Source organism: Eschrichtius robustus, chromosome 9, assembly GCF_028021215.1.
Source record: "Eschrichtius robustus isolate mEscRob2 chromosome 9, mEscRob2.pri, whole genome shotgun sequence".
In the NCBI taxonomy this organism is placed as follows: domain Eukaryota; kingdom Metazoa; phylum Chordata; class Mammalia; order Artiodactyla; family Eschrichtiidae; genus Eschrichtius; species Eschrichtius robustus.
In genome coordinates this window covers 16,386,539-16,409,794 of record NC_090832.1, presented here as the reverse complement: position 1 = coordinate 16,409,794, position 23,256 = coordinate 16,386,539, and the positions used below count along the sequence as shown (strand labels likewise).

At 38.1% G+C, this 23,256-nt stretch overlaps 1 protein-coding gene across 1 annotated transcript in view; it reads right to left on the bottom strand.

Moving 5' to 3' along the window:
- Positions 1 to 22,392, bottom strand: part of KATNA1 (katanin catalytic subunit A1) — a 34,575-nt gene extending 12,183 nt beyond the window's left edge. The window contains exons 1-4 of the mRNA XM_068551402.1: positions 22,093 to 22,392; positions 16,570 to 16,744; positions 15,010 to 15,167; positions 9,091 to 9,271 (exon numbers count right to left, since the gene is read on the bottom strand). Coding sequence (XP_068407503.1) covers positions 9,091 to 9,271; positions 15,010 to 15,167; positions 16,570 to 16,731 — 501 coding nt within the window. The 5' untranslated portion in view covers positions 16,732 to 16,744; positions 22,093 to 22,392. The remainder of the gene's footprint in view (positions 1 to 9,090; positions 9,272 to 15,009; positions 15,168 to 16,569; positions 16,745 to 22,092) is intronic.
- Positions 22,393 to 23,256: the final 864 nt, after the last annotated feature.

Sequence of the window (23,256 nt, the reverse complement as noted above, 5' to 3'; positions counted from 1 at the left end):
GATATCCAAGCCCAGATGGTTTCACTGGAAAATTTTATCTGACATTTAAACAAGAACTACCAATTCTACACAATCTCTTCCAGAAGACAGAATGAACATTTTTCAATTCATTTTATGAAGCTACTATTACTGTGATACCAAAATCAAAGAGAGCTAAAAAAACAAAACAAAAAAATTATAGACCAATATCCCTCATAAATATAGATGCAAAAATCCTTAACAAAATATTACCAAATAGAATTCAGTAAGATATAAAGAGAATTATATACCATGACCAAGTGAGGTTTATTCCAAGGATGCAAGGCTAGTTCAAAATTCAAACAATAAATAAATCAATATAATCCACATAATAACAGGCAAAGAAGGAAAACTACACGATCATGCAACAGATGCCAAAAAGCACATGACAGAACTCAACATCCATTCAGGATAAAGTGGAATTTCTTCAACTTGGTAAGAAGCACACAAAAAAATTCTACAGCTAACATTATATTTAATGATGAAACACTGAATGCTTTTCCTACTACGATCAGGATGTCCACTTTCATCACACTTATTCAACATAGTGCTAGAAGTTGTAGCCAGTGTAACAGAGCAAGAAAAGGACATATACACATACAAATCCAAAAGGAAGAAATAAAACTGTTCTTTTTCAGATGGCATGATGTTTACCCAGAGAATTCCAAGGAATCTACAAAAATTCTCCTAGAATTAATAAATGACTTCAGCAAGGTGGCAGGATACTAAATATTCATAACAAGTCAATTTTATCATTAGCGAAATGCAAATCAAAACCTCAGTGAGATACTAGTTCACACCATTTGGATGGCTATTACAAAACTAAAACAAACTAACTAACTAAAAAAACCACACACAGAAAATAACAAGTGTTGGCAGGGACTTCCCTGGTGGGTTAAGAGTCTGCCTGCCAATGCAGGATACACGGATTCGATCCCTGGTCTGGGAAGATCCCACATGCCATGGGGCAACTGAGCCTGCGCTCTAGAGCCCACAAGCCACAACTACTGAGCCTGCGTGCCACAACTACTGAAGCCCATGCGCCTAGAGCCCATGCTCCGCAACAAGAGAAGCTACTGCAATGAGAAGCCCGCACACCACAACAAAGAGTAACCCCTGCTCACTGCAACTAGAGAAAGCCCGCGCACAGCAGCGAAGACCCAACGCAGCCATAAATAAATAAATTTATTTTTTAAAAAAAGAAAATAACAAGTGTTGGCAAAGATTTGGAGAAATTGGAACCTTGTGCACTGTTAGTAGAAATGTAAAATGATGCAGCCACTGTGGAAAAGTTTGGTGATTCCTCAAAAAATTAAAAATAGAATTATACACAAATACTTCTGTATATGAATATATATATATATATATATATACATATATATCTCCAAAAGACTTGAAAGCAGGGTCTTGAAGAGACATTTACATACCCATGACATAGAAGCATTATTTACAATAGCCAAAAGGTGGAAGCAACCAAAGTGTCCTTCGATGGATGACTGGATAAACAAAATATGGTATATACATGCACTGGAATATTAGCCTTAAAAAGGAATGAAATTCTGACACATGCTATCAAATGGATGAACCCTGAAGACATTATGCTAAGTAGAAAAAGCCAGTCACAAAAGAACAAATACTGTATGATTCCACTCATATGAGGTACTTAGAGGAATCAAACTCATAGAGACAGAAAGTAGAATAGTGGTTGCCAGGGGCTGTGGGCAGGGGGAAGGAACAGGGAATGCGATATTATGATTTATAATGAGAAATACATACTTAGTTTTAGTCCTATTCCTGGCATATAACCCCTAAAACCCTTATGATTTCCTAACTGATAAGAGCAATGGAAGCATCTTTTGTTATAATATTCAGTTTTTGTTCCTAGCTCCTGAAATAGATCCAGAGCAGTAAAGGTAAAGAGGTGTTTTTTGTTATTCATAACAAGCCCCTTCAACTCAACCTGAGTTTACGTTAATGAGGTGATTTTTGGAAAGCCCCTAGTTAATCACAGGATGGGGACTGTTGCCAGGGGAACCAAACTTGTGATTAGAGGGCTGGAACTTACAGTGCTACCACACAACCTCTGGGGAGAAAGAGAGGTTGGAGGTTCAATGAATCACCAATGGCCAATGATTTAATCAATCATACCCACGTAATGAAGCCTCCACAAAAGCCCAAAAGGATAGGGTTTGGTGAACATGCGGAGGTGCTAGGAGGGTGGCGCGTCTGGAGAAGGCATGGAAGCTCTGCGTCCCTTCCCACATACCTTGCCCTGGGCTTCTCTTCCATCTAGCTGTTGCTGAATTGCATCCTTTGTAATAAACTGGTAATCTAATAAGAAAACTGTTTTCCTGAGTTCTGTGAGCTGCTCTAGCAAATTATCAAACCCAAGGGGGGAGTTTTGGTAACCTCTGATTTATACCAGTTGGTCAGAAGCACAGGTGACAAGCTGGACTTGCAACTGGCATGTGATGTGGGGGCACCCTGTGCAACTGAACTCTTAACCTGTGGATCGGATGCCAGTTGAGTTACACTGTAGGACACACAACTGGTGTCAAAGAACTGCTTGATGTGGAAAAAAATTCCTACACATTTGGAGTATAGAAGTGTTTTGTAAGTAGCAAGCAGAAAGAAAAATAGAGTTTTCCTTATCAGGGAGTTATTGTTTAACGGGCACAGAGTTTCAGTTTTGCAAAATTAAAAACGTTCTGTGGATGTATGGTGGTGATAGTTCCACAACAATGTGAATGTACTCAGTTGCACTTTAAGAACTGCATACTTAAAGATGGCTAAAATGGTAAATTTTACGTTATACATATTTAAACCACAATTTAAAAAAATTTTTTAAGTCACTTGTATTTCTATATACTAGCAATAAATATGTGGATACTGAAATAAAAAATACAATACCACTTATACAATCACTTAGAAAAGTGAAATACTTAGGTTTAAAATCTAACAAAATATATGCAAGAGCTGTATGCTGAAAACTACACAATGCTGATGAAAGAAATCAAAGATCTAAAGGAGATAACATGTTCATGGAATGGAACACTCAATGTAACAAAGATCTCAATTTCCCCCAAACTGATACATAGGTTTAACATAATTCCTATCAAAATATCAGCAAGATTCTTTGTAGATGTAGAAAAGCTGCTTCCAAAATTTACATGAAAAAAAAAGGAACTAGAATAGCTAAAATAACTTTGAAAAGGAAGAATAAAATGGGATGAATTAGTCTACCCAATTTCAAGCTTACTATATAAATAACACAGTATATAACTATAGTAACCAAGACTGTGTGGAGTATTGGTTGAGAGACAGATACATATATCAATGAAACTTAATAGAGAGCCCATAAACAGACCCACACAAATATGCCCAAATAATTTTTGAGCAAGGTGTAAAAAATTTATTTTATTGAAGTATATTTACAATGTTGTATTAATTTCTGCTGTACAGTACAGTGACTCAGTTATATATATATATATATATATATATATATACACATTCTTTTTCATATTTTTTCCCTATAGTTTATCACAGGATATTGAATGTAGTTCCCTGTGCTATAACAAATCCTTTTCAACAAATGGTGCTGGAGCAATTGAACATGCATAGGCAAAAAATGAACCTTGACCTAAGTCTCACACGTTACACGAACATCAACTCAAAATAGATCATGGACTTAGATGTAAAACATAAAATTATAAAACTTTTAAGAAAAAAATAAAAAAATTTTGGGATCTAGGGCTAGGCAAAGAATTACAAACTTGACACCAAAAGCGTAACTTATAAAAGGAAATGTTGGACTTTATCAAAATTAAAATCTTTTGCCTTGTGAAAGATCCTGCTAAAACAATGAAAAGACAAGCTACACACTTAAAGAAAATATCTGCAAAATACATAACTGACAAAGGACTAGTCTCTAGACTATATAAAGAACTCTCAAAACTCAAGACTAAAAAAAAATTCATTTGCATAATGGGCAATAGACTTAAGAGAGACATTTCACTGAAGACACTTGTTTCTGTGCTCTTATTTCCTTTTCTTTAGTCAGTTGTACAGCTACTATTTAGAGGAATAGACCAACTCAACATTGAAAGATTGTTAGGATACATTCATAATCGAAAAGAACAGGCTACTTTATGATTCCGGTTACAGTAAAAAAAAAAAAAAAAAAAAATCACGCAATAGAGAAGGATTAAAAACATATACCATGAGATTAACAGAACTCTGGGTGGGTAAGAATGTGAGTCTGAGTTTTTTTTTTTTCACTTGCTCTATTTTCTGATTTTCTAAGTGAATGGGTAACAAAAGGTTTTAAATAGGAAAAAAAAAATCTATTCATTCTTTATGACTTAATGGCTTTATCTCTTCCATGAAGCTTTCTGACTACTACCTTCTCCTTCTAAGAATTCTGCTATTTTTAGTCACTAGCTACTACCAGTTTAGCATCTAATTATTCTATAATTGTATTATTCTGATCTCCCCAAATGTAAGTTTCTCAACACTGGGCATATATTACCAACAAAGACACACTGGCTGATTTGGGAAGAAAATCTATTCTATACACTTGTTCTTTGGCTGTCAAGTCCTGAGGATTTTAGCACGTAAGTCATGTCTACACTCAGCAAAGACACAGATAAGATCTCCTCTTAATGTAGCTGATTTTATGTTTATTTATTATACTTTGTCCTTTTGCCCTATTCTTGAAACAGTAGAGAATCAAAGGGTGATGGAAACACTATATGTTTTAAACTGAAGGCTAACATACTTCCATTGGTAAATAAGAACTTTTTTTTAAAGTGAGCCTCCTTCTGGGGAATTTATTTTTATCCTACTTTTAACCTAATAATTCTACTTTTGCATTTAGATAAATTAAAGAGCATTTTCAATGTAGTCATCAACCTCTAAGAAATTTCATTAAAATTTAAAAAAATGCAATGGTGAAACTGTTTAAGTCAATAGCATATATAACAAAAATCTCAGTTACCTGGAATGTTTGGGAAATAATAGCTAACATTTATTGAGCACACATTAGGTAGAAAAAAAAGTTATCTTGGGGCTTCCCTGGTGGCGCAGTGGTTAAGAATCCGCCTGCCAATGCAGCTGACACGGGTTCGAGCCCTGGTCCGGGAAGATCCCACATGCCGCAGAGCAACTAAGCGCATGTGCCACAACTACTGAGGCTGTGCTCTAGAGCCTGTGAGACACAACTACTGAAGCCCACGTGCCTAGAGCCCGTGCTCCACAACAAGAGAAGCCACCGCAATGAGGAAACCTGCGCACCACAACGAAGAGCAGCCCCCGCTCGACGCAACTAGAGACAGCCCACGTGCAGCAACGAAGACCCAACACAGCCCAAAATAAATAAATAAAATAAAATTTTTTTAAAAAGTTATTTTATTTATCCTACAAAAACTCTATAAGACAGGTGTTAAAGTAATTTTATATATGAGGGGATAAAATTTAGAAAGACCAAGTAGCTTATGGTAATACATCCAGAAACAGCAGGGATGGCGCTTAAATACAAGTCTACCTGATTCCAAAGCCCATACTCTTAATCACTATGCTATATTTTTGAAAAGCTTTATATCTTCCTGTTTTAACAAGCAAATCATATTAATTCAATTTAATTTATCTTGGACAACTGACTTGCTGATTATAGTACCTCAGGTTCTACACATCAATTCTCAGGGTATAAAAGTACAGATACAAAATGAAAAAGGTATAGGACATTGAGCTCTACAAACCACAGATGGTTAAAAGGCTTACAACCCAAACCCTAGATGATGGGCGAGGGCAACCTTGGTATTGATAATACTGCATAAGGCCAGAGGCATTAGCCACCTTCCCCATACCCTTCCTTGTTTCAGGAACTACGATAGAACTGCTGTTGCTGAAAGTACAGAAATGCGGGACTACAGAACGATGGTGAGAGGGACTCAAGGGAACTGACTATCCAGATGTGCAATGGCAAATGACCTCCAGAAACGGGGAGGGCGGGGAATAAAGGTGATGACACAAAATCAAGAGCTAAATGCACATCTGTATCTATATCGACAAGGAAGGTTATATTTAAAGGTGTGGCTTGGCTGGTTACTGGATGAGGTTCTCAAGCAGAATTACAAAGTTAGACTGCAAATTTAGGAAAAAGATCTTGAAGTACGGGCTGATATGATGTTTTGAAAAGGACTGAATGGGCAGCACTGGGGGCTTTACATTTGCTATAACCCAGTTTTCACTCTGCCCAGGTGGTGTGGAGGGGTCCTTTTGGTACAACAATCCAACAAGTGAGCCTGTACTTTACCATTTCATAGACTAGGTATGTGCCTGGGGCAAGGGACTGGGGAGGTGGAAGTAGAGAGGACAGAAACTAGGTTCTCAGAGTCCCATACGCTTCTTACTGCAAGAGAGCACAGGCCCTCAAATGTTAATTGGTACTGAGATCTTGGTTTATAAGTCTCATTCCTCACTAATAGGAACCAGGGTTTCCTGGAGAAATGGGGTAAATACACGAAGAGCCTGGAATATCCTATTTTGCCAGAAAATGAGGAAATGCTCAGAGAATGGTGAGTACGTGTCAAAAAGACTTAAGATCCAGCTTCAAGGGTCTCCCGCTCCTCAAATCTTGGACAATTTAAGCATCAAAAAGATAGTAATAGGGCTTCCCTGGTGGCGCAGTGGTTGAGAATCTGCCTGCCAATGCAGGGGACACGGGTTCGAGCCCTGGTCTGGGAAGATCCCACATGCCGTGGAGCAACTAAGCCCGTGAGCCACAATTACTGAGCCTGCGCATCTGGAGCCTGTGCTCTGCAACAAGAGAGGCCACGATAATGAGAGGCCCGCGCACCGCGATGAAGAGTGGCCCCCACTTGCCGCAACTAGAGAAAGCCCTTGCACAGAAACGAAGACCCGACACAGCCATAAATAAGTAAATAAATAAATAAATTAAAAAAAAAAAAAAAAAAGATAGTAATAGATTTTAATTCATTGAATAAGAGTCCACCAGTCCATACTGATAAAATTAAATAAAGGGGAAGAGATAGAACTTTTTCTTACAGTTCAATGTCAAGTAATTAATGTAGAAGAGATAATAGCATTAGAAAATGATTTTTCAATTATCAGAGGAATAACTGCTTCAGGCAAGAATCACTGGATGCTAAAGCAAGTAACTGAAACTTTAATGAGAAATACGATATTTATATAACCTCAAAGTATCTCCCCACAAACTACTATAAAGGGAAAAAGAGTAACTGTATAGTGGAGAGACTTGGCAGACACCACCCTAACCAAGTGATCCAATGTATCACAAGTAATAGAACAAATAAACATCCTGTGCCTCCTTATATGACACACTGAGAAGAACAAAACTTCACTTCAGTGGTATTCCTGCCAAAAATGCACAACCTTAAATCTAATCATGAGGAAACATCAGGCAAATCCAAACTGAGGAACATTCTACAAAATAACTCTTAAAAAAGTCAGGCCAAAAAAGATAAAGGCAGAGGAAATGTTCACATTAAAAGAGACTAAAGAGGGCTTCCCTGGTGGCACAGTGGTTAAGAATCCGCCTGCCAATGCAGGGGACACGGGTTCGAGCCCTGGTCCAGGAAGATCCCACGTGCTGCCGAGCAACTAAGCCCGTGCGTCACAACTACTGAGCCTGCGCTCTAGAGCCTGTGAGCCGCAACTATTGAGCCCGCATGCCACAACTACTGAGCCTGTGCCTAGAGCCCGTGCTCCGCAACAAGAGAAGCCACCGCAATGAGAAGCCCGCGCACTGCAACGAAGAGTAGCCCCTGCTCACTGTAACTAGAGAAAACCCGCATGCAACAACAAAGACCCAATGCAGCCAAAAATAAATAAAATAAATAAATTTTAAAAAATAAAAAAAGAAAAAATAAAAGAGACTAAAGAAACATGACAACCAAATGCAACGTATGCTTCTATACTGGGTCCTGGCACGGGGCGGCGGGGGGAAGCTATAAATGACATTATTGGAATAACTGGCAAAAATTTATAAAGGTCTGTGTATTAGATAACAGTACTGTATCAATGTAAAATCTATGAGTTTTGATCACTACATTGTTTTTATGTGAAGCAATGTCCTAGTATTTAGGAAATTCACTCTAAAATATCTAAGGGTAAAAGGGCATGACTTCTACAACTTACTCTCAGTGCTTCAGGAAAAATAAAATAAAATATATACAGAGAGTAAATGATAAAGCAAAAGGGACATAATATTAATAACTGGTAAAACTGGGTAAAGAATATATGGAAGTTCTTTTTTATTTCTTTCATTTATTTTTTTATACAGCAGGTTCTTATTAGTCATCCATTTTATACACATCACTGTATACATGTCAATTCCAATCTCCCAATTCATCACGCTGGAAGTTCTTTTTTTTTTTTTTTTAAAGTTGGGGAGGTTGTGATGTCCTCTTATCCTGGGTTAGGAGGTTGGGCCCTTCTTTTTTTTTTTTTTTTTTTTTAATATCTACTTTATTTATTTATTTATTTATTTTTTTGGCTGTGTTGGGTCTTCGGTTCGTGCGAGGGCTTTCTCTAGTTACGGCAAGTGGGGGCCACTCTTCATCGCGGTGCGGGGACCGCTCTTCATCGTGGTGCGCGGGCCTCTCACTATCGCGGCCCCTCCCGTTGCGGGGCACAGGCTCCAGACGCGCAGGCTCAGTAGTTGTGGCTCACGGGCCCAGCTGCTCCGCGGCATGTGGGATCTTCCCAGACCAGGGCTCGAACCCGTGTCCCCTGCATTAGCAGGCAGATTCTCAACCACTGCGCCACCAGGGAAGCCCACACTGGAAGTTCTTTATACCATTCTTGTAACTTGTTTGCAAGTATGAAATTATATCAAGATAGAAAGTTACAAAAAACAACCAAAAATATCTGTTGAATAGTGAGTAGGAAAAATCCTAGCCTAGGTGGGGTGTGACTACGGTTTTATTAGAGTAGCAGATTTAATTACTAAAAATTATTAAAATTTGTACAGTCTTCATTTTTAAGGTTAATAAAATAACTTTTTCACTTATGAAAATCAGTAACATTTACCTTTTCCTCTCTTCCTTTATTCTGTTCTTTCTTTTCCCGACAACGAACAGCTTTCCCTCTGTCATTGTGAAGACTGTGTGCGGACGGACGGTGAACTCTGACAGTTGTACCTGGACGGTTACTCTGTGGTTTAGGGTCACTGTACTGAGATGACTGGCGTTTTCTAGGTCCTGGTGAGGGTCTAATCAAACACAAGATCATGAAAATCATAATCAACTCTTGGAGTTGGTCCACATATAGTTGAACACACATAGTGTGTAAGTTAGTTTATGAACTAAAGAAGCAAAGGCAACAACTGAACACAAGATAGAACTGAATAAAGTTGAGGTCACTGAAATCTAAGGTCTAGCATTTAAACTGGACATAGCTGTCTGTGGTGCAGTATGGTTATATGGTAGAAATAATAGAAGTCAAGTGATCATCACCTCTCTTTTAAAAGGAAATAGCTATTGTATATCAAGGATAGATGAAAAATTAGTCTGATTCTTGGAAACTGAAGAGAGAACAATAATCAGAGAAGGGAGTTTTATCGAAAGAGCAAGAACAAAGCACAGGTGTAGAATTCACATTTATGTACTGATATATGCGCGATTTGGTACCATTTTATTTAGAATGCATCACAGTTCTGTTTTAATTAATAAAATTTAATCATTTTCCCATTTAAAAAAAACTGACATAAGCACTGGCTATGGACAGTTACAAGAACTCATGTATGGTGCTTTACCTTTATGTAGATCACTTCATCTTTATTTCTGTGGCAGGATTTAGACCTCTCAAATATTTATTAGGCTCCTACTACACTTCTAGACTTGGTTGGGGCCAGTAAAATAAGCAATAAAAAAGGCAGGGGAGTCCTAGCCTCAAATATCTCAAATATAGTTAAGAAAGAAGAAGATACATAAGACTAGGCAAGTATACTAGCAAGTGTGAAAGAGATCTAGTACTGTGGCAGTGGGAATAGCCTCCTGAAGACAAAGTAAATTGGACCTGGAAACACAGAAGTTGACCTAAACAAGATGGTACAATTGCAGACAAGAAAATCAGTGAAGAAAAGCAAAGAAAGCAAGATGAGCTTAATCTGTGTAAAGGTTATAAAGATACTAACTGTAAAGACAATGGTAAACATTAAAACATGATGCTGAACAGATAAGGTGGTTCAGTAAGTAGATCTAAATACTGCCAGTTCAAGAGGCTTGGTTTTCAGCTGACTGCCACCGAAAAGGTTTTAGAAAGATCAGTCTAATAATAAATAAGATACACTGATGAAGGAAACACAAAAAGCAGGGAGATGTTATCAAGGCATGAGATGAGGGCCTAGCTCAAGGAGTAACGATAAAAACCTAAGAGACACTATGAAAAAAGATACTCCTAGATGTGAAAGGTTGAGAATGAGAATTTGGGAGGATGATAAAGCCAAACCAATATATCTGTGAAAGGAATGATGAGGGTTCAATTTTGGATTTAGAAACTTGGATAGCCAAGTAGGGATACTGCTTTAAAATATATATTTATTTTTCCTCTTAAGAAAAATAATATAAAATAGACACTGAATTATAATAAAGTATAAAGAATTTGAAAAAGTCACCTTAACCCCACTATCTAGAGTTAACCACTTAACATATTAGTTTATTTTCTTATGGTTGCCTTTCATTTAAACAAAATTGGAACCATTATATACACATATGCTCATATTTTTCTCTACTCATTATATCACGAGGCATTGCCGGTATTCTTTCCTCTATCATCACCTCATAAATGACTTTTAATGGCTAGCTGGCAGTTAGTCACATAAAATGTGTCACACTTTATCCACTTTTTTTTTTTTTTTTTTTTTTTGGCCGCACCTTGTGGCTTGCACAATCTTAGTTCCCTGACCAGGGATGGAACCCATGCTCCCTGCAGTGGAAGCATGGAGTCCTAACCACTGGACCGCCAGGGAATTCCCTTTATCCATTTCTTACTGCTATTCATTCATCCGAAAAATAATTTACTGAACTACTGACAGGCACTACTCTGCATTTAAGGTAAAAAAATTTTTTAAATAACTTTAATAAAAGCCTTTACTCTCACAGGCTCACATTCAAGTGTGTGTGTGGGCAGAGGGGGTTTCAATGAAGAAATAAACAGTACATCAGATGATGCAAAATGCTATCTAAGAAAATAAAGAATGGTAGGGTCTATGGAATAATAGAGGTAGGGTGATCAGAGATGGCCTTTCTGAGGTGACATTTAAGTAAAGACCTGAAAGAAATGAGAGAACAAGCCATCAAACATGTGAGTTGAAGGAAAGGCAAGTGCAGAGAACTGAAGCACTTGTGTTTGACTTGTTCAAGAAGGCAGAGGGACAGAACTATAAGAACTTAGGTCACAGAGGTAGCAGGGAACCAGATCTCACAGGGTGGCACTGAGGGACATACTGAAAACTTTGGGTTTTATTCAGTGAGATGAGAAGATGTTTGAGGGACATCAGCTGACTTTTAAAAGACATTTTAAAAGAATCATACCAAAAAGTTTTATTCTATTTCTAATCTTTCCTCTAAAAGGCTTCAATGAACTCCTGTACAAACATATTTGTGCACAGCACTAGAAGAATGCTGGATCAGTTAAATCTGTTCTTCAAATGGGATTAAAATTTAGGCGATGTCAAGGTTAGAATCACCACCAGAGTTGAAAGAATAAGCTCTCTTAAGCATGAGTACAAATTAAGACCAACAGAAAAATAAAGAGTTTTGAGGGATATTCAGTTGAGGAAGCAAGTAAAATAAATTACAGGAAGAAATAGAAAGATGCAGCAAATAAAGTCAAAGAGGAGAACTTTGTAGTTAATAGTAATCCAGGGCATTTAAAATCAGAGACAGAAAAAAATATTGAAGAAAAGCCAGAAGCAATAAGGAGGGACACTAGGGTTCATCATCATAGACTTTTCAAGATGAAAGACTCATTTAACTCAACTTTCCATTACCCCTGAGAGAGAACCCTCCTGCCTCCACATATTAGATTGTGGCAAACAAACAGTTCATTAAATCTGAAATCAACTGAATAATCACTGGGCACATCTATTCATTGGAAAGTTCTTACCAGTAATTGATAAAGGAGTTACAGGGCTGTTATAGGCTGAATGCTTGTACCCCTCCAAAATTCATTACGTTGAATTCCTAAACCCCAATGTGATCGCTTGAAGTAAGGAAGTAATTAAAGTTAAATAAGATTAAAAGGGTGGGGTCTATCTCAGAATTAGTATCCTTATTAAGAGACACCAGAAAGCTTGCTGTTCCCTCTGCCATGTGAGGACACAGAGAAGAGGAAGTCATCTGCTCAGGAAGAGTCCTCACCAGGAACCAAATTGGCTGGCACCTTAGTCTTGGACTTTCTGGCCTTCAGAACTGTGAGAAATAAGTTCCTGTTGCTTAAGCCACCCAGTCTGTGGTATTTTGTTATGGCAGCCAGAGTAGACTAATACAAGGGCCAAATGATGATTCTCCAGAAGGAGGAAAAAAAAAGAAAGTAGGAGTAAGACATATTCATAGGTAAAATAAAATAAAAACACAACTTGACTCGTCTATTATTAGTTCTACTTTTGAAATTAAGAAAAAGTAATCATAAATGTGGAAAAATATTCATTTTATTTATAACAACAAAAAAGGGGAGGACTTCCCTGGTGGCGCAGTGGTTAAGAATCTGCCTGCCAACGCAGGGGACACAGGTTTGATCCCTGGTCTGGGAAGATCCCACATGCCACGGAACAACTAGGCCCGTGAGCCACAACTACTGAGCCTGCGCTCTAGAGCCTGAGAGCCACAACTACTGAGCCCGCATGTCCTAGGGCCCGTGCTCCACAACAACAGAAGCCACCGCAATGAGAAGCCCATACATCGCAACGAGGAGTAGCCCCCGCTCGCCGCAACTAGAGAAAGCCTGTGTGCAGCAATGAAGACCCAACGTGGCCAAAAATAAATAAAATTAAAAAAAAAAAAGAGGAAACAATGAATAAGAGCATGGTTAACTATGTAGGTTATATCCCTCAAAAGACTAGCAAACAACCCTTTAAAAGCAGCAGAGAATAAGGTCTAAGATGGCTTATAAATTATCAACGTTTACAATATAAAGAGCAAATTACTTAACCTATCTAAGCTTAAGTGTCCTTATCAGAAATTGGGGCTAAAAGTTTAGTACCTACCTTCTAAGACTGTTTTGCATGTATTACATGTATAGCAATTAACACGGTATTTGGTAAGTGTATGATAATTGTTGTCTACTTTTAGGATTTTTAAGAAAAACAGGGTACAAGGTTCTATATTATGGATATAGCACAACTACAACTATGAAAATAAACAATGCATAAAAGGCTAGAAGTTGCACTAGGATGACTCTAGGATTTCCCCCCTACTTTTATGCATTTTCCTACTTGTCTTTAATGAGCCTATTGCTGTACTTTTTTTTTTATTTTTAGTGAATTCTAAAATAAAACAGAAAATATACATAAAAGTACTTTGAGTAAGGGTAAAATTTAGTAAATATTCAGAAGGTATCAGAGTCAATAATAGAACATTAGTACTTTTATCTGGAGCTGAAGAAAATCAAAGTGGCTAAGAAACAATCAATACCCATCAGTTAATTTTAAACTGGAGGGGGAACACTTTGGTATGGTACTTCTCGAAGTGTGATCCATTGACCACCTGTATCAGAATCACCTGAAGACTTCTGGGCTCCACCTGCTATTACACCAGATTCTCTGGTAGTGAAGCCCCGGAATCCACATTCTGAATGAGTATCCCAGGAGATCTTTATGTATGCTAGAGTTTGGGAATGACTGGTATGGCAGAGTGCCAGCTTTGTAATCAAACATATCTGGGTTCGAATCCTAGCGCCACCAGTTATTACCTTTGTGATAATGGGAAAAAGTTACTTAACTTCCCTCTACCTCAGCTATCTTAACTGAAACACAGAGAAAATATGACTTATTTGGAAGGCTTATTGTAAGAAATAAATAAAGTAACATGTGTATCCTATATTAGCGCTCAGAACTCCGTGAGCACTCAATATCTAGCACCTATCATATAATACAATTGAGAATTAACAGTTATAATGACAGAATCTTAAACACCTGAAAAACACCTGAGCAATGTTTTAATGCAAGGTTCTCAAACTGGTTAAGGGACAAAGAACCTGAAAGTCAGTGTTCTTCGTACAATTCTATTTTACACTAATGTATTTAAACCCACAATATAAACTAGGAAATCTGTTATGTGAGTAAAATAGATAAATGACACCGACTTGCACACCTGTCAGTTAAAAAATATGCAGTGGAACTAAGCATGATTGGCTCTTTTGCATTTCAGTAAATATCAACTTTCACTAATTGTTCATTTGCTGGCACCAGGTAATAGGAAGCTGGGGATAAAAATACCAGAGAAAAACCTATAATTGAGAACATTTTATCTTTTCTTTTTTTCTGTGAACTAAAAAGCCCATTTTTAAATTTTAGCAGCAGTATAGCTTGATAAATAGCAGTATTCTGTGATAGCTTTTTGAGAACCACTGCTTTAGTCTAATTCCCTCACTTTACATAACAAAAAGCTGAGCTCTAGAAAGGTTATGTGATTTTCCCAGAGCTACAAATAATAATACAGACCTAGAGCCTAGATATTTCAATCTCCATCCCCATGTTCCTTCCATAAGATAACAGTGCCTCCACTACTTTAAGCTCATTCACAAAAGCATATTTTTGGTCTATGTCTACCTAAATTTAATTTACTGAAATGAGGCAGAGTTACATGATACACAATTTAAGAGTTACAAAAGGTATTCAGTAAAAAACCCTCTCCCATTCCTGTCTCTCAGTCCCCAGTTCTCTTCCTAGGTAGAACCAATGCTATCAGTTTTCTGTGCCAGTGTGTTTCTTAAAGGGTCTCCACTTACCTTCGTTCAACAGGTACAGGCAGGGACCAGACTTCTCCCTCGGATGCTGGAAGCTCATGCTGTGCAGCTTTTAATGGAGTGCTGTCTAGTTTAAAGCCTTCTAGTGTTTTCATGATATCCTTAACGTGTTTAGCTTCCACATTTATTTCCTGCCAAACCTGATTTCAAAGGAGAATATGGCTCTTTAAATCTCTGTAACTAATAAATCACTGCCAAGATTAAGTTGGGCCATTTATTAAAGATGTCAGAAGCCTCCATTTTGACATCAGATATCCAGGAAACCATACCAAAATATTCTGTTGAAATTTTAATAATGGTTCATGAATTCTTTATTTCTAATTGCAAAATTAATTCTGATAAAATGAATTAAGTATCCTGGCTACTTAAGCCATCATGACTGACCTATCGTTCTTATTCAAAGTGCATAACAAATTTAAAAGTTAGCTGTAACTTCAAAGTTTGGTAAAAACAATACTTTTGCAAGTTGCGCTTTGATGGTTCTTATGCTACTTAATTGACTAAAAATGCTGAACAGAATCCACTAATTTCATAACTCACTAATGGACTGCATCCCACAGTTTGAAAAACAAAGCTTCAGAGGATAAATGGCTCAATCCACACACAACCAATATATTTTTTTAAAAAGCAGTCTTGACTCAATTTTAAAACTATATATATATATACACACACACACACACACACACACACACACACACATATATATATGAAACACTGAAATGAAGTTAGTAATAATTGGTTTTAAAACTAAATGATTTAAATATCCTTCTAAAAAAGCTTAGACTTTTTAAGTAAAAGCTGCTGGCCTAAGAACAAAAGGTCTTAAAAGTCTTTCAGTGACAAATTTAAGACTCTTTATGAAATAAAGTGTTTTCCCCTTCTAATGTAAAATATGCAGAGGCAGACTTAAGGAAAGAGTTAAGTTCAAAGGGGTAGAATATTTCTCTCTTTTAAAGAAATTTAGGACAAATATGGAATACTATGAAAAAAGCAGTTTAGTAGAATCTGAGGGATAATACTCTACCTAGAAGACCAGCACAAAAAGACTATTAATTTCTATAATATTTCTCTCCTGTGACATTGTTGAACCCTATTATAAATGCCATATTCAATTGGACCTGTTTATAGTTTCTACCTATAAACTTTTACTGGTCCTCAGTGACTAAAGTTCCTCACGTGGGATGCAAGTATGGTCTGCTTTATGATGTTCTATAGAGAATATGGTACTTGTGAGATTCAGGTGTCATCTGCAGTTTCAACAATAGCTTAATAAAGTCAATTCTAATTTTACCAGGTAAAAATGTGATCTAGAAAAAAATTTCAAAACCATTACTATTAGATTCCAAAAATTAGAATAACTGAGTAGAACTCATCATACTGATGATGGCGAATAAGGACTAATATAATAATCAAGTTTTAAGAAACATTATATACAAATCCATGTAATAAATTATACACTCTTAATGTATAGCTGCAAAAGCACTACCTATTTACATCTGAGTATTTTAAACCATTAAAACAAACATCAGTCATGATTCTTACCTGTTGCCATTTCTGCTGGAGGTATGTATCTTTGACTGAGTATAGATACTTGTTCATTTGATCAAGAACTCCCTGATAATAGACCATTGCAGAGTCATAATTTCCCAGCAATGCATATTCACGGGCCAATTTTACATTCTCACTAATCATAAGAAGACTCATGCTCAATTATAAGCTAAAAAAGAAAGAAACATTTAATATTACCTCTTAAAAATAAGTACTACAAAGAGTTTTTTAAAAGTATACTTTCCAAGGATCCCTGAAGACGCTCACAATGTACTTTCCATCTCTATACGTTTGTTCATGCTAATTTCCACTCCTTCAAAGAAATTTCTCAGTTCCCACAGTCAAACCCTATCTATGTGTCTAAACCCCACTCAGATGGCAATTCTCCCAGTATGTCAACCTTCTGAACTTCCCAGTTCAAAATAAGCCCTCCCCCTTCTAAAGTCCCCTGGCACTTTACTGGGGCCTTCATCTCAAGGCACTTGTCTACCTTGAACCTCTAAGTTCTTTTAGAGCAGGATTTACAGAGGAAAGGTCTGAGATGGTAACTTCAGTGTGTGACGTACAAGTCTTATTGAACATCTGCAGAACAAATGTAGAATGTTAGATCATTTTTTGGAGGGCACTGTGACACAGCAGAAAACACACGTGTTTTGAGGTTAGAAGAATCTTGGTTAGAACTGTAATTCTGCCACCTTTGTCAAGCCCCTTAACTTTAATGAGCCTTAGTTTTTAAGTCTGTAATTGGGATAGTAACGATTTCCAAGAGTTGCACTAGAAGGAATAAATGGTTATTTAGAGTACCTACCATAGTACTTGGCAAAGAGTAGGTCTTCAATAAATGCTAAATGCATCTTCCCTGAAACTTTCCATATACAAGAACTAAGCATAGTCTTTGTACTTAGTAGGATGCGGATATATGGATATGGGGTTTTTATAGGCGGGTTTTTACCTACCCTCTAGACAGAAGCTAATTCCAATCACATAAAAATTGGCCCAGAAAACAAGGGGAAAACTGATCAACTTTTTATGAGGTGAGAATCACCTCAATTTCAAAACTAATTAAGAGCAATAAAAAGTCCATTTCACTTATGAACATGATGTGGTAATCTTAAATAAAAGATTAGCTAACTAAAAAAAAGAAAAAAAAAAGATTAGCTAACTAACAATGTATCAGCGTGCATACACACACACACACACACACACACACACACACACTCCATGACCAAGAAGGTTTATCCCAGGAATGCAATTATAATCTAAGTTGAGAAAATCCATCCTTGTAATTCCTCACACCAACGGACAAAAGAACTTCATACAAAAATGGGTAGCGCATAAAGGCATAAAGTGTAATTCATGGAAGGGAAAATCCAAACGGTTAACAAGTACAGATACTAGTAATAGAAGAATGCAATGAGAGACCCCTTTTACATTTACCAGATTAAAAAAATTAATAAATCCAATGATACTAAGTATTGGCAATTATTTGGGAAAAAGGACATTCTCACATACAATGTGTGGGCATAAACTGGTATAATCATTTTGGAGAACAATCTGGCAGTACTTAGAGAAATTATGTATGCATATATCCTATGACCCTGCAACCCTACTTTTCTGTAAATATTCCAGAGGAAATTTCACACAGATCCACAAAGGGACTTGTTTTTGGATGTTAATGACAGAACTGTTTGAGAAATCAATAGTTGGAGGTAATCTATCTATTCCTTGCTAAGAAAACAGATAAGGAAATATGGTGGATGCACCCTATGGAATACTATGTAGCAGATGGAAGCAATGAACAAAATTTGCAAATAGCAACATGGATAGATCATCAAAATACAGGGTTGGGTATAAAAAAAACTTAGACATAGAACAAGGTCTAAATGCCAAGATCATTTTATAAACTTAAAATTATGCTATATTTATTGGGTTGGCCAAAAAGTTTGTTCGGGTTTTTCCATAAGATGTCATGGAACCTGTACGAACTTTTTGGCCAACCCAATATATATGGTGAATAAAACACTCTTTTTTAAAGGACACATACACACCTAAGAATATATATTAAATATATTACAGTGTCTGTGGAGGGTGAGATAAGGAATTACGAATGAAAAAAGAGGATGAAGGCTAGGGGAGTAACCAAAAATAAATACAACAAAAGAAGGGCCTTATATCCATCAATAATCACAGAGAGCCTGTAAGGTGGCTCTCAATGACCTCTGCTTCCTGGTGTCCATACCCTTGTGTAATCATCTCCCCTTGAATGTGAGCTTGTAACAAATGGAATATACAAAAATAATGGAACATCATTTCTGAGATTAGACTGGGACTTCCACCTCGCTTACTGTCTTTTGCTCTCTCGTTGGACTACTCTAAGGGAAAACCAGCTACCATGTTGTGAGCTGCCCAGTGCAGAGGCCCACATGGCAAAGAACTGATGGAGGCCCCAGGGCAACAGCCAGTGAGGAACTGAGGCCCTCAGTCCAACAGTCCAGAGGAACTGAATCCTGCCAACGACCATGTGAGGGAGGCAGGAAGTTGGATCCTCCCTCAGCTGACCCTTGAGATAAATGCAGCCCTGACTGATACCCTGACTACAGCCTGTGCAAGACCCTGAATCAGAAGCACCTAGCCAAGCTATGCCCAGAGCCTGACCAAAGAAACCGTGAGACAATAAAGGTTTGTTGTTTTAAGCCATTAAGTTTTCGGGTAATTTGTCATGAAGCAATACAGCTATGAACTGAGGTCTATAAGTAATTCAAGACTGAGCATCTGAGGTCCAAAAGAAAAGGAAAAAAAATCCCATGACTGAAAAGCATGACCACTGAAAATATTCCATCTTAATAAGAGCTCTGTGGTCAGGGACCAAGGCTCTCTGTTATTTTATGGATATATCCCCAGCACCTAGAACCATGCTCCTTTCACACAGCAGATACTCAGTAAATCTTTGAATGAATGAATACTGTCAGGTTTTGTCTAACTACTAAGATTTCTTACCTTTGTCCAGTTTCTGACCCTCAGCACTCTCACACTGCTTGATCCTCAACTCATCCCTACCAGAGCTGTGTGACTGCTTTTGCTCTGAAGCTATATATGCCCTACAGTGACACTCGTCTGAGCAATAATGTTAGAAGGGTACAGCTGCAGCTGGCTGCTGGCAGTGTGATCGCTGATCTGGATAAGCAGAGACAGCAAGACTCTAACGTCTTTTCCTTCTCTCTCTCTTTTCCTTAACAGACTCCCTCCAGATCTTTCTTCCCTTCCCCCAACTAAAAAAAAAAAAAATCTAAATTAAGTTGTTACTTATATATAGGTTGTCCTTTTGTATTTCTGAGGGCCAGGGCTCAATGTTCCAAAATTCACAGAAGTCACTCCAGGCCTTCTTTGAAGGTTCCGTGTTATGGATACTTCTTTCTAGTCAGATAAAATTCCTGAGGAGCCAATGAATTGACATTTTCTAACAAACAAACGTAAAGTCAATCCAAGGCCACGTTAAAAATGACCTGAAAAATTCTTGGTTATCAAAGAAACGATGTGTTTACTGAAAATGTATCAAAATACCATGCAATGACTAAATGTTAGACAAAAAACAAATTTTCCTATTCTTTTAGTATCATTCTTCTTCTCAAATGAATGTCAACACTGTAAATTTATGAGATTCTTCAATTTTCAAGAATATATCCTTATCATTGCCAAAATTACACTTTAGGAAGACAGAATTTGGGTCTACCTGACACAATATCTGGCAGTACTTGAAGAAATGAATATATGTGAAGAAAAGCCTGTAGACCAAATTTTAACCACAGTGAACTGTAAACACTACCTGTTGGTTCAGTTAATAGAACAAAAATGAGATTATAAAATTATAAAAAATGAGACTGTCCAAAAACACAGACTGTTGGTTTTTAAAGAGAGATTATTAAAGAGAAAAATAAACATAAGCATAGGTGATGCATGCTTTATCTCACAGCAAGCTTTTCCTTTACATGATCCTTCCTATCAGAACCACCCTTTTGCTTAAGTGTACTGAGTATTTATTTATCTTAATGACTAAATTCATTCATTTAAACTAAGTAAGATGCAACATGAAATTTTAATTCAAATAACAGAGTCAAAAATTTTTTAAACACTAAAAACTCAATATTACAGCAAAATTTCTAGCAAACTTAATGTGATGCTGTGTGGTCCACAAAGAGTATCTTTTTAACCAGTCAAACAGCTAAAAAACAAACAATCCAGAACCATTGTTGTAAACAGAAATTCAACATTGTTTTTAATACAGTAAATTCTACAAGATTCTCTAATCCTTAGTATTTGTCAGAATTGTGATACCAGTTTCAAAACAAGATGCAGAATCCGTTGTAGACTATATAATATGCCTAATACTGAATCTATAAAATGTAAAAGGGTCTTGAATAACCAATGCCATAAAGGAGCTTTATATAGCTTTTCATAGTCTAAGAATGTTGGAAAGTTGATTGGCACTGCCTTTTTTTTTTTTTAAGATATGAAACAAGTCCCAAGTTATTAATACTAATACAAAACAAAGAGTTTTGCCACTATTTCTTTGTGTGAGAACTCACTGATTACAAAAACCATCTCCTTTGGAAAAGAAAATAAGGCTGCACACTGTGATATTTAGGCCTGTATGAACATCACAAGAATCTTTCTTGATACCTTGGTGTTCTAGCATTGTGACTATGGGGCAAAGATTTATCTCACACATTCTAAAACGTTAGGAATGTCCTCAGCAGTATCTAAAGGTCTGATTTCAAAGAGGAAGACAAATGAGTGCTTTCAAGAGAGCAGCAATGTTAGTAACTGATATAAAAGTTAGTAACTGATATAAAATTGGCACTTCGCAGTTAAAAGAGAAAATTATTTTTGAGTAAATAAGGGCCTGAGACTCTCCACTGCAAGGCATTAAGGATCCACGTTCATCGCTAACTTCATCACCATATAATATACAGTATGAAACAAAGTTTCGAGGGATACGTTTTGGAAAGGTACCAACTCTGAACAAAAAGGGCCATAGCCTCCCAGAGGACGCCCGGCTCCAGAATAAACTAAATAAGAAATAACATCCTCAACAATAGCACACCTACCTAACAAAACATAAGAAAGGAAGCTGCATCCCCAAAGTCAAGGCTTTTGGTTTTTTTTTTAGGGTAGAGGGTTTCGGGCGGGGGCGTGGACGAATTCGGGAGAGGACCAGTCAAAAAAGCGAGGAAATAAAAACAGGTCTCTCGGCCGGAGACTTCTCTAAGGGGACAGGCCTGGAGTGGGATCGGCAGGAGCCCCCAGAAGTCTCCGGCCGGACAGGACTCCTCCGGTAGGGGGACCTTCACCCGAGCCACAGGTGTCAGCGACAACAGCAAGGACCTAGGACCTCGGCGCAGGCACCGGCAAGTTCACAGCAGAATGCTCAGTGGGATCGCATCACAGGCTCCCGAATCCCTCGCCGAGCCGGCCACGTGGGTCGGGGATCCCCAGGAGACCGAGAGAGCCAACACTCACCTGTGTCTCCGAGGCTCCTCGGGAAGCCGCCCAGCGGCAGGCGGCGCGGGAGGGCCGAGCGGGGCTCCGGGCAGCGAGGAAGGAGGGCCCTGCCCTGTCCTGCCCCAACCACCGTGTTTTGTGCTCACGGACCCAGCACTGCCTGGTCCAACCGTCACCAGCCTCAGGGCACTGCTTCCACTCGCCGAGAATTTGAAGGCAAACCCACCAGGGTCACTTCCGGTGCTGGGGGGGATCCTCGGAGACTCCGGCGCAAGCGGAGCTACGCCCCGGGAGCGAGGACGCCGGGCGGCGTGCGCGCGCCGGGCGCCGGGCGCCGGCTGGGCGGGGTCGACGGAGGTGGGGCGGGGCCGACGGTCTGGGGCGGGGCCGGCGGGGGCCGGCGGGGCGCGCCTGCGCAGTCCCGCGCCACAGCCTCCCGAGCGGAGTGGGCAGAGGCGGGTAGTAATGACTCAAATTAGAGTTACCCTCTCGTGTTCCTCAATATGTTTTTCGCAGTGCTTCCTCACTTTTCCTCCCACTTGATTTTCATCACTCTCTTCAGAGGTTAGGAGGTCAGAGTGTCTATTTTACAGGTGAGTGTCAAGAGTCAAACAATTCGTTTGTGACATATCCTGTTTTAGAACCAAATACTCAGAATTTGGCTGAGGCGCTTGTCACGACATAACATGAATAAAATAGAGAATGGGTAAACAAAGGTATTCGGACACAATGATGGTGGAATTTTATGTTCTTGATTTGTTTGCTCAACGTTTTAATGCAACCAGACAACAAAAGTATATTCCACGATGTACAGAAACATACGTACTCGACAGTACTAGTGGCCATGCTTCCTCCAGGATCTCCATCCTCTACTTCCACCTAAGGTGGCATAGAGGCACTTAAGACACGTTATCCTCTAGGAGTGCATGGTAATTAAAATTCTGATTTTAAAGCATCCCATTAATTTAACACAGACTTATATAAAGGCAATTCAAGGGAAATAACATCCATTCACTCCACAGATGTTTATTGAGCAACTAATATATGCCAGACAGCGTTGTAGGCATTGGGTAAACAGTGGTCAACAAAACAGAATGTTTCATGAAGCTTAAAGTCTTGTAAAATTCTCAACTAAGTAGAAAATAATAGTTTTGCTATGATGGATTTGAACTCTATTGTAAT